The sequence below is a fragment of the Sebastes umbrosus genome, chromosome 4, assembly GCF_015220745.1.
Source record: "Sebastes umbrosus isolate fSebUmb1 chromosome 4, fSebUmb1.pri, whole genome shotgun sequence".
Classification (NCBI taxonomy): Eukaryota; Metazoa; Chordata; class Actinopteri; order Perciformes; family Sebastidae; genus Sebastes; species Sebastes umbrosus.
Window position 1 is genome coordinate 38788105 of NC_051272.1, and position 12602 is coordinate 38800706.

Sequence of the window (12602 nt, forward strand, 5' to 3'; positions counted from 1 at the left end):
TGATTGCATTCACACTTCAAAAATCATAAAAGTGGTGTTCATTAGTGGATAACAAAATGTGTAAGTATTATAAACACACACACACACACACACACACACACACACACACAGCACAGAGCTTTTTTTCTGCAATAATCAAAACCCAACAGAACAATCCCATTGGCTTTTTGTCGAGGGAACCCAGAGAGATTCTGACTTCTGGGTTGGCCTACAAAAATACGTCATCACTGCATTTCTTTCCAGATGTCCTGCTCACTCTAAATAATGAATTCATGGTAACTAGTGTCTGTGGCTTCAAAAACTGTTATTGTGTTCTCTGGATTATCCATCCTCCACTTTCTGGAGAGAGATATTGCAGCAGAAAATAAAATTCTTTCACCTACATGGGATATTGGTGGCGGCAGAAATCTGTAAACCTGGACAACTAATCATTTCCTCTGATCATGTGTGTGATATAATGTCCCATTTTCCATTGGCCAGGCCATCCAGAGACAACTGGAGGAGGTTGCAGAGAAACAGAGAGATCTGGAGGAGAGAGGAGTGGCTATAGAAAAGATCATAAGAGGAGAAACAGGTACTGAGCACTATTCCCACACACAGACCAGTGCCTTACAGAGGTCTCTTAGCCTGAACAAGACATTACAAAGCACAACTCTGAACCATAACACACAATACAGCTTAATGGAATTCCAGTGTGAAAGCCTCCTTCTTCTCTTTTAGTTGCTGTTTCAGAGCATTCAGAAAAGAAGCACTGCCTTGTAATACCACGAACAGTTAATGGCTGTGCTCTCAGTAGACAGTGAGACTCCATTGTTGCTTCATCTTTTTACAGTGCAGGCTTTGTTTGTGTTCTAGTGAATAGTGACATCTTGTCAGGTTGACGCAAAGCAGATGCCCTGTGTGTGTGTTTGTGTATGTGTGTGTATGTGTGTGTATGTGTGTGTATATGTGTGTGCTTGAGGTTTGATTCTAGTATTTTTCTCTTTCTTTCTTTCCCTCCCAACCCTGCTACATTCATCCCTGTTGATCTCCCTCTTCTTCCTCCCTCTTTGCTTCCTCCCAGAATCCTCTCCGACAGATGACAGTGACGAGGCCCAGCTCTATCAGTCCTGGTTTAAACTTGTTCTGGAGAAGAACAGATTGGCGCGCTACGAGTCTGAAATCGTGATCTTGTAAGTGACTGCATCAGATCACACAAAGATTAAAGCTTCATTAGGCAGAATGTTTTTATCATCATTGGATAAAAATCCCATAATAACCTTTCAGCATATTGTAATTCAAGTGTTCTGAGAGAAAACTAGACTTCTGCTCCTCCTCATGGCTCTGTTTTCAGGCTTTAGAACATCTAGCCCGTGACGGGAGACCTTGGCCAATCATAGGTTATTTCAGAGAGAGAGAGCGTTCCTATTGGCTGTGCTCCGGCTGGTGGGCGGCTCTTGGTATTTCCTCAACAGATTTTCAACATGGCTGCCGCGTCACAAACTTTCTCATTTTACAGCTAAACAGTATACTACAAGATGATTCTGAGAACATCTGAGGAGAGAAATAGTCATCACAGTAACGGAATATTGATTCATATTTGATCAGCGCTGCCTAGTTTGACCGTTTGATCAGTATTAGTGAGTGATTGACAGCTGCTCAGAGACGGCAGACTCCAAATCAGCTCTGATTGGTTGTTTTCCTCCGATCTGTGAAATCTTGCAGATGCCGTTAGGAGCACCGGAGGACACAGAGGAACATGATTTTTTTCAGATTACATGTCTGATGCACTACTGTCAGGATGTAGTGACCGTTTCATAAAAACCAACCTGCCTACTGCAGCTTCAAAGACTTGTCAAGGAAAACATCAATTGTGTTAATATGGTTGAAATTCCTATTTCTCACCTATTTCTCACTGGATTTTCTCCTCTCTCTTTAGTGCTCAGGAGCTTGAACTTCAGGACACACAGAGCCGACTGCAGCAAGACCTACGACGCAGGATGACAATAGAAGGTGAGGGTTCAACAGATGCAAACACACAGTCTGATAGTCAGACATAACAATACATACATGTCTTGCTACCTTCCTCCAAATCTCTGTTCCACCTCACTCCAGATACAAAGAAGAGCGCCTCTGAGCTGCAGGAGGAGCAGGACATCCTATCAGAGATCATGAGGATGGTGGAAAAACGAGACATGTTGGTCGCGATACTGGAGGAGCAGAGGCTGAAGGAGAAGGCTGAGGACAGGGACCTGGAGAGCCTGGTGCTGTCCAAGGGCTACGACTTTCACTGGGCCCAGGTGGATGACAGCTGGGGGCTGGAGAAGCTGGAGTGAAGGTTGAGCACCTCAGTGGTAAAGAGCAGGATGGATAGTAAAGTACTGTAAGGCTCTACATAACACCATTTTAAAGAAACAGGGTGATATTTTACCACACTAATGTGTCTGGCTTATTATCATAGAGCCACAAGTAAGATAATAGTCAGCTAGCGGGTCATTGTTGTGAAAGAATCCCCTTCAGGGTGATGCTGCACCCTGATGCGAAGCAGAGGGGTCTTTCATCTGATTGACCAATCAGAATGGAGTATTCTACAATGCTGCGTAATAAATCTAGATAATGTGGCGAGGATGGAAATGTCATGAAAGCCGAGGTGTTTATTCAACTTAAAGAGGACAGCAAGGCTTCACCTAGTCTCACTTAGTTCTGGTATGCTGAGTTCAGAGACTGAGGAAGAATGGAGCTAATGACGTCCTTCACAGCCATGAGGACTAGTAACATCTCTGCTGTTAAGGGTATTTGACCCCCGTGCTCAGAAGGGCAATTTTTCATGGCCCAGGCTGACATGGACCTGATACTGGATGTACAATATGTTTGACCACTTCTAATGATGTCACTGACATTTTGGCACACCTCATAAACCAAACGGATTACCTAATGAACAACTGCTTTATGTGGCTGCTTGTGGGATTGTTGTGACAGATCTGTTATTAGTGTAACACTGTATAGCATCACTGGATAGCACATGTAACAACACTTTCCCTCAACTTTTAGTGTTTTGCACAGCGTGGTTTGTTTTAAATTTGTGTCCTGAAGCTTGTGTATTATTTTAATACTGTTATTTTTTCACTTTTTGCTGGAACACTGTCAAATAAAATTCATTTCTATTTTTTCCCAACACCACTGAACACTGCCACATATTTGTAGCCAGCAGGTTAAGATGCACCTCTGCCAGGTGGCTGAGAACTTCACCTCTTTACTCCATTGGGACACAAGCTGCCACATAAATCAGCTGAATCACAGGGCAGAGCACTGCATCTGCACAGGTTCAGACTTTCATGCATGTTGCACATCTGGCCACACCCCAGTCAGTTATGTCACAGCTGTTGTCTTCCATTAGCCGTCAAGGCAAACCACTTCCTGTAACATCACAGATCACTCTTTGTAATTAGGGCCCCTGAACGAAGTAGAGGAACCTATTGGTTGTTTTTTTAAGATCATTTTTTTTTTTCTTTTTTTTTCTTTCGATGTGTCGACATGACACAGGAGGCTGTTGTAACTTGACTGTACATAGTCCAATCTGCCCCAAATTTCACAAGCTGGATACTAGTCCAGGCCTAAAGACATATATGTGCCATTATGAGTGATAGTCATAGCGCCACCTACAGGAAACAGGAATTTGTTGTAAATTGACTATACATTGTCCAATCATCCCCAAACTTGACATGTTTGATATGAGTCTTTAGCGTCACACGCTCCACACAGTAAATACCCTCGAACTGATGCCTGCAGTGTCCAATTTTCATGGAAATGCACGGCAGCGGGTACCCCCGACGTACACAAAGGGGCGAGGGCCTGTTCAACGCTGCTTGCGGCTTTAATTCAGAATGGATTTACCTTGTGTCTATCTACTGTGATTGTTTTGTTTTGCTGGTTTTAACCTAGTGTATGGGCTGTGAGTCAAAATGAATTATGTGTTTACATGACTTTTAATCCCAGGACAAGGATCCACACTCCTCATCTGGTCCCTGGGCCTTAGATGTTGAATTTGTTTATATTGTGATAATCCGTGACAACATTAAATTCAGAATAAGTTATGTTTTCATGATAAAAAACTGTATGTTATGTATAATGTATACGTTTTGGTTTTATGCTGCTTTAAGCCTTTTAAATGGAGAAAAAAATCTTAAATAAAAATGTATTTTAAATTGTGAGTACTGTTATATACTGTACAGTATATACTGTATTTATATATATATTTCTATTGAGAGGTTGGGGTTATAACTATATCCTATTGTGACATAAGCACACACCATTAACATGTGTCTCGTAAGTTCATTATAAACTGTATCAGTCGGACAATGAATACAAATTGGGCTTTTTTTTAAACACTAAAAAAAGTTTTTTCAAAAATTCTATTTGAAAATGTGTATATACATCTACATACAGTTTATACACAGATACAGATGTATACATATGCACATGTGTATATATACAGTATATATACACAAGAGGCCATGCTTCACAATGGGTTAGGATAGCTAAATGTTAGCCTATGAAGGTTTCACACGCCATTAGGAAATTAAGCACTTTTTGTCAGCGGGACAAAGATTTTACAAATATAGAATATAATATATATATATACATATATATATATATATATATACATATATATATAGAGAGAGAGAGAGAGAGAGAGAGAGAGAGAGAGAGATGTACATCATGTGCATGTGTGTGGAGGAGGAGGAGAGGAGGAGAGAGGGGGGGAGGAGAAGAGGAGAGGAGAGGAGGAGGAGGAGGAGGAGAGGACAGGAGGAGAGAGGGGGGAGGAAAAGAGGAGAGGAGAGGAGAGGAGGAGGAGGAGGAGGAGGAGGAGAGGAGAGAAGAGGAGAGGAGAGGAGGAGAGGAGGAGGAGGAGGAGGAGGAGGAGCCACTCACTAACTCCAGCTAACTTGTGGAGGGAGTGCAGTCTGGAGTTCCGTTTCCGCTTTAGGGAGTGGACGGGACGGTGATTTTTTTTTCTTACTCGACTTTCTAAATAACTTTGATTTCCCCGTTAAGTCGGACCGTTCTGTGTTAACTGTCCCGGATTAAATCTCCGTTTCGTCCATGGCTTCTTCTCCTCAGAAGTCCCCGTCCTCTCCCAAGTCTCCGACGCCCAAATCCCCGTCCTCCAGGAAGAAAGACGACTCTTTCCTGGGAAAACTTGGTGGAACTTTGGCAAGAAGGAAAAAGGCTAAAGAAGGTAAAAACAGCTCGCGTTAGTTCGCTAAGTAACGAGGTAGAACCTGGTAGAACCTGGTAGAGCCTGGTATTACCGATGTCGGCTCGTCGTGCTAGAGGCTGTTATTTCCAGATGTTCTAACATTTGACAACATTCCTGAGAGCAGTGCACCCCCTCTATGGAATAACCCCCTCTATGGAATAACCTCCTCTATGGAATAACCCCCTCTATGGAATAACCCCCTCTATGGAATAACCTCCTCTATAGAATAACCCCCTCTATGGAATAACCTCCTCTATGGAATAACCCCCTCTATGGAATAACCCCCTCTATGGAATACTTGTAACGTTCAGAGAGTGAACATGTTTAACCCTACAGACCCGTATTTGAGCTGTGAACATGTATTTATCACAGAGAAAGCCCATAGAGTCCACCGTGTGTGTTTCCATGGCCGCGGGCTGTGTCTGTCTCCATGTAAGGTATTGAATCCGCTCCTACAGTAAGTTGTGAGGAATGAGGCCCGTCACAGACTGAGGCAGGAGGCTCCTCCAACACCTCCCTGTGGGAACACTAGTAGTACTGTTGTTCCTCACGGTTGATCCCCAGAGCAGGGTCAGAGGTCAGGGTCAGGGTCAGAGGTCAGGATCAGGGGTCAGAGGTCAGGGTCAGATCCACAACAGCAGCTCTGTAGTTCATTCTAGCTCATGGACACTTCGGGTTACCTCATTTTCCTTCATATTAGTTATAAACCTAGGTATGCTGGACTTTAACCCTTTGAGACCCACAATAGACCTCTTTTTAGGCGGTCTTTAGGGGGAGATAGCAGGTCAACAGTAGATGTCACATAGAAGTGGTGTACATCATCTGAAAGCTGGAACCTGAAGATTAATTTGAGATGCAGCTCAGCACTGTGGGTCGAGTTGTTCTAGTCATACATCTGAAATAAACATGAATAATGAATTGATTAATTAAAATAAACAGTGAAAGTGTATAGGGGTTTAGAACATGATGATAGCAGTATCTGATGGTCATCTCCATGCTCTATTATGTCTCATAAGTTGTTGCAGCAGTTTCTGGGTTGATACCATTTGTTACACAGATTTGGTGCTAAATTTAACCTTTTTTTACCACTGGAGAATTAATAAAAATTATCAATAATCCCTCCATAATACCACATTAAGACACCAAGACCTTGAGGAACACCATAGAAAAAGACATGCTGGGATTTGGTTAGAAGTCGAGCATTTCTGTTGTGTAAACTGCTCAGAAACCCGCTTATTGTCAATCTAGCTAGGAAAGCCATCCATCCTCTGAATGCTCTAGGTCTCTAGTCTGATCCATCCATCCTCTGAATGCTCTAGTTCTCTAGTTTGATCCATCCATCCTCTGAATGCTCTAGGTCTCTAGTCTGATCTATCCAACCTCTGAATGCTCTAGGTCTCTAGTCTGATCCATCCATCCTCTGAATGCTCTAGGTCTCTAGCTTGATCCATCCATCCTCTGAATACTCTAGGTCTCTAGTCTGATCTATCCAACCTCTGAATGCTCTAGGTCTCTAGTCTGATCCATCCATCCTCTGAATGCTCTAGTTCTCTAGTTTGATCCATTCATCCTCTGAATGCTCTAGGTCTCTAGTTTGATCCATCCATCCTCTGAATGCTCTAGGTCTCTAGTCTGATCCATCCATCCTCTGAATGCTCTAGGTCTCTAGTCTGATCTATCCATCCTCTGAATGCTCTAGGTCTCTAGTTTGATCCATCCATCCTCTGAATGCTCTAGGTCTCTAGTCTGATCAATCCATCCTCTGAATGCTCTAGGTCTCTAGTCTGATCTATCCATCCTCTGAATGCTCTAGGTCTCTAGTCTGATCCATCCATCCTCTGAATGCTCTAGGTCTCTAGTTTGTGGCTGTAAAGTTTCATGAGGCTGTGATTCTCCTAGAGGTCACCACAGGTCATTTTATACAGTGAGGTCAATGAAATGTCTCCTATGGGGACTAACATCATCACACATGAATACAGTTGTGCTCATTGGATCCACAAGAGTCTCAGCTTTACAGTGATACCCAATTTATGTAATTTAAGACTGTGTATGGACCCCAGTATGCAGAAATATTCAAATACACCATTTTTAGAATAGGAGACAATAACACATTTATACTGCATTCAAAAAAACTGCATGTGATTATCATAAAGTGGGCATGTCTGTAAAGGGGAGACTCGTGGGTACCCATAGAACCCATTTTCATTCACATATCTGGAGGTCAGAGGTCAAGGGACCCCTTTGGAAATGGACATGCCAGTTTTTTCTCGCCAACATTTAGCCTAACTTTGGAGCGTTATTTATCCTCCTGCCACAGCCTCTGAAAGACAGTAAAGTCGGTCTGGATTGCCTGCGATCCTGCGGGTCTCAGGGGTTAATTACCAAGAAGGTGCTATAAATAAGAATACTCCAAAAGTCTTTTTTAAATGCCCGGTTCAGTTTATAGCCATGCAGGGTTGATTTGGAAATACAGCGGACTTCAGAGAGCATGACATTCATTGTTAAAGGCCAGGTTTTATCATAGAATGAGAAAGGTCTCTTTCAATTGGATGATTACTTTGTGTCATTCAGGATACTGTTGCACAGCTGAGCCCCATTTTATGTTGCCTTTGTCTACAGGACATGCATGCAATCACATTATATTCACGCTGGCTCGTGTTCACTACACACACATGCACACCGAGACAGTGTGTAGGATGTCTGCAGTGCGTTGCATGATTTGATGGAAAACGTTGGCCGGTTGCTCTTGTGGAGATCATTGATTAAATTGAAGTCCTTGTGACGTTTATGGCAATCGCTGCTGGGGAGAGAGGGGCTGCCAGCTCAGACAGGAGGCGAGGCGGGATGAAAAAAAAAGGGGGGGTAAAAGAAGAGAAAAAGAGCTATGGGATGGGGACGAGGTGTTATGAAAAGAGAGAAGGTCAGAAGGTTTGAGAGCATTAGCGAGGGCTGTGCATCGCATGGAGACTGTGGATATAGTGCAAAGAGAAAATACAGCACATGAATAAGGAGAGGTTATTCTATTCCCGGTTTAAAACAGAGCAGATAGGTATATTAGAGACTTGTGAGCTGTGGAGGATGAGCTGCAGGGGAGGGAGCTGATACTGCTAGCCAGGAGACGATGCTTGAAACTGGGGGACGGAGACAGACAGACAGACATGGGCTGTGGAGCGCTCTGCCCTCCAGGTAGGACAGCATGCATTTTTTCCTTACAAGTAGGCATCACGCAGAAGGCATGTTCCTGAATGATGCATCCGTTGCTTTTTATTCTTAACCTTATTTATCACACGGCTGTGTTGAATACTCCATTCTGATTGGTCAATCACGGCGTTCTGCGATCTGTAACTTCTTTATAACGGACCGTTGCTATGTATAGCAGACCGTTGCTATGTATAACGGACCGTTTCTATGTATAGCAGACCTTTGCTATGTATAGCAGACCGTTGCTATGTATAACAGACCGTTGCTATGTATAACAGACCGTTGCTATGTATAACAGACCTTTGCTATGTATAACAGACCGTTGCTATGTATAACAGACTGTTGCTATGTATAACAGACTGTTGCTATGTATAACAGACCATTGCTATGTATAACAGACTGTTGCTATGTATAACAGACCATTGCTATGTATAACAGACTGTTGCTATGTATAGCAGACCATTGCTATGTATAACAGACCGTTACTATGGGCACAGTTCTGATGTCAGACTCTGGAGGACCGTTTTTGTGTCAAAATATTGATTTCTTCAGTAAGTAGCCGTGTAATAAGTGGGATAATGTAAAGCTAGCGGGTCATTGTTGTGAAAGCCCCAGTTAATAGAGGTGAGCAAATGTTTTTTTTAACACTGATGCAAAATATGAATTATAGCAGACTTGCTTGAAATACCAGTGTGGAAACACAGCTGGTAAGTAAGTTGCCTGCAGAAATACCTCGGTCATTTCACCTTCATATTGCGTGTAACTCTACCCACCATACACCATAATAACACCCAACCTTGCTTTCTACATAGTTGCTCATCCTTAAATAGCACAGTGATAATTACAGTAATATCAGATGGTGCTAATTGGTATGGTGTTACTATATCACAGAGATACCTCCATATGAGTCCATAAATTGCCAGCCACGGACGAACCCCCCTATATACACTCACTCTACTAAAACAGTCATCCATTGTTCAACATCTGTCTTCTTTCTTCTGTTATCAATCCATGAAATATACAGTTACCTACTGTACGCCAAGGAGGTTCTGTTTCCGGTTCGGTTTGTCTGTTTGTACTCTGTGGGAATATTCTCATCCACCCCTGTATGATGTGATATACTATATGTGAGTGTGTCCATGCTGACGTACTGCACATGCAAGCACTTGTGCACTTGTGGATGGTGTTGATTAAGAGGATGTTGTTCCAATGAATACAGAGAAATGCACAGGATGTTCACTCCATGCTTTCATCTCACTCACACACACACACACACACACACACACACACACACACACACACACACACACACACACACACAGATGAGCAGTGATCAAGCCTCCTCAGGTATCTGACACACGGAGAAGAATGGCATGCTGGGCTTCTATAAAGCCTGCTGAGAAGCAGGAAGCAACAGCAGTCTGTGTTTGTCTGATGTCAAGAGGCTCTCAACGGAGGTTCTGCTGCTGCTTTTTGTGGAATCAAGGGAACATTTAGGGAGCAAGTGATGATTCAGGGAGGCGTTGTGTCTTTGTGTCAGCTGATCTGCTTGTCATGTAGCAGTTGTCTGATCGATTGGCATTTTGAGTGACTTCAAAGCATGACGTCTTCCGGCCTTGTTCTGGCTACATTTGGCTGCACGTTTAACTTGTGGTTGGCGGATAAACTTTAACTTTGTTTGCTCTACTTGTGTTTTTGCTTTTATTTCAGGCTATTTAAATGATCATTTGGGTCATTCATCAAGCACATACACCAAACATTCACTGGTTTCAGCTTCTCAAATAGGGGGATTAGGTGTTTTTCAGATTTCTTATCATTGAACATTGAACATCCTTGGAATCTGGACTGTTTGTTGAATAAAACAAGCAATCTGAAGACATCATTTAGGGCTCTGGAAAATCATGATGGGCTTTTATAGACTACTTCATTTATCAAAGAGACAATCAACACATTAATTGATGATGAAAATAATTGCAAGTTGCAGCCCTAATTACCAAGCACTGTATTATTTAGTTTTGAGTCGATCCCACATACGCTGTCCTGCTGCAGTAAATACTCACTACAACACCCAATGTGTATTCATCCACAGCTGAAAATAGTGCTTAATAAAATGCATTATTTATTCCTGTTTAAGTAACGTCTGCTAAACACTGCGGTGCCCGGCTGTGTAGGGAAGTCAGAAAGATATTGAGGCTTACAGGCTTACTCATTGTTGGTTTTGATCTTTTCATGGGAGTGTTTGACACTAAGTAAGATCTAGAATAATGCTTGTCTTCTCCTTTTAACAGTTGGTTATTTATTAAAATGTATATCAAACAGAGGAGAAGCTGATGTTTGACTGATCTAAAGGAATCCGATGATAATGAGAATGTTTGTTCCTCTTTCTCGTAGTGTCTGAGCTTCAGGAGGAGGGGATAAACGCCATCAACCTTCCTCTCAGCCCGTCCCACTATGAGCTGGACCCTGAGGACACCATGCTAGGTAAAGAGCTACACACTCACATACGTTTGTTAAAGGGACAGTGTGTAGGATTTGGTGGCATCTAGTGGTGTGGTTGCAGATTGCAACCAACTGAGTACCCCTCCACTCACTCCTCCTTTTACAAGACTGCGGTAACGTGAGCTGTCGAGTGCAAAACCGTGGTAACGCCGTCCGCCTAGCTCAGAGGCCATCCATACCATAATAACACTACTTTAGGAGCAATGGCAGTCAGACGGCGGTTGGCGGTACCACAGTTTACCACTCTGCGGCTCACGTTGTTAGAACGTGTCGGAGAACTACGGTGGCCTTCAGGTAAGGTAAAAACGTGAAAGTCTCTCTCTAGAGCCACAGTTAGGTTTGTCTGTTCTGGGCTACTGTAGAAACATGGAGGAGCAACATGGAGAGGACCCGCTCCCTATATAGATAAAAACGCCTCATTGTAAGCTAACGGAAAAACAACCATTCTTAATTTCAGCTGATTATACACTAATAAAAACATAGTTCTGAATATTATATTCTATTTCTGCTAATAGATCCCCTGAAATGTTACATACTGTTCCTTTAAAGGCCATGTGGGTATAGTTTTGGATTTTGTTTTATAGCGGGAACATTTTTATTTTCAGTTGACATTTTGAAACATTAATTTTAATTGATATCTTCTCTAGACTATACATGGCATTAAAATAGCCTCTTGTTTAGGTGTCTTTTGAGTTAGAGTATCTTAAAGGGGTATTACTACCCATTTTCTAAATTCATACATGTTATTCCTATGGTCTAAGACAGTCCAAAAAATATTAGTAAGCATGAACAACTCTCTCCCAAATCCAAAAACTAGAGTACTAAAACTCAAACTGAGTCGGAGGCACGTAAGAAAAACAAAGTTTTTTTCAAGAATTCAAGGCAACACGAGTAATTCATATGTAAATGGTCATTTTGTGTGTGGAGTATTCCCTTTAAGTTTAAGAAGCTGATAAATGTGGGGAGGGGGGTTCTCTTGCTATTGTTCCTCAGCTCAAACATTTTTCCTCTTTCTGCTTATCCATCAGAGGAGAATGAAGTGCGCACCATGGTGGACCCCAACTCCAAGAATGACCGCAAACTGCAGGAACTCATGAAGGTAAGGTTTAAATGATTTAATCTATGATTAATTATGAATTATTATTATTATTAATTATTAATCTATTATTTATTTTGGATAGACTGTCATTTTGAGTTGTATAGTGCTGCATCTCTTGATAACGTGCAACAAAGGACACAAGTAAGTAAAAACAAAGAGCTAATAAGTAGTGTGGAAAGTGTAAAGGTAGGGTCAGTGTTCCCGTCAAGCACAGCTCATCACACATGGAACACCATCCTTAGTTTAAAAGCTGAGGTGGCAGCATGGCGCTGTGGAGCAGGCCTCAGCTTCAGGAACAAGCACACATGTGAGGACTGGCGAGCAATCACTGGAGTCAAACAGGCAAATTCTTGTTAGGTTACCAAAAGTCTCAGATCGGGGCAACGATTTATGTCCCAGCAGGATAGTCATCCTCAGCATATCGCCTCATCAGCACTGGTCTGGCTTCAGTCCTCGAGTGACCCAGCTGAAGCTCAGACTCTGACTCCATTGAAAATCTGTGAAATGACTTGAAACTATCAGTTCATAGACATGCAGCTGGACTGATAACAGTACAGGCCA

General features: G+C 42.4%; 2 protein-coding genes across 15 annotated transcripts in view; both read left to right on the forward strand.

The window, feature by feature from the left end:
• Positions 1 to 3070, forward strand: part of mical2b (microtubule associated monooxygenase, calponin and LIM domain containing 2b) — a 130611-nt gene extending 127541 nt beyond the window's left edge. For all 14 annotated transcript variants that reach the window (XM_037766156.1, XM_037766160.1, XM_037766163.1 and 11 more), the window contains 4 exons: positions 481 to 574; positions 1064 to 1172; positions 1919 to 1992; positions 2095 to 3070. In XM_037766156.1, the coding sequence (XP_037622084.1) occupies positions 481 to 574; positions 1064 to 1172; positions 1919 to 1992; positions 2095 to 2315 (498 nt within the window). In that variant the 3' untranslated portion in view covers positions 2316 to 3070. The remainder of the gene's footprint in view (positions 1 to 480; positions 575 to 1063; positions 1173 to 1918; positions 1993 to 2094) is intronic.
• Positions 3071 to 4887: 1817 nt separating this feature from the next.
• Positions 4888 to 12602, forward strand: part of parvaa (parvin, alpha a) — a 35330-nt gene continuing 27615 nt past the window's right edge. The window contains exons 1-3 of the mRNA XM_037766186.1: positions 4888 to 5221; positions 10835 to 10924; positions 11971 to 12041. Of these exons, the coding sequence (XP_037622114.1) occupies positions 5086 to 5221; positions 10835 to 10924; positions 11971 to 12041 (297 nt within the window). The 5' untranslated portion in view covers positions 4888 to 5085. The remainder of the gene's footprint in view (positions 5222 to 10834; positions 10925 to 11970; positions 12042 to 12602) is intronic.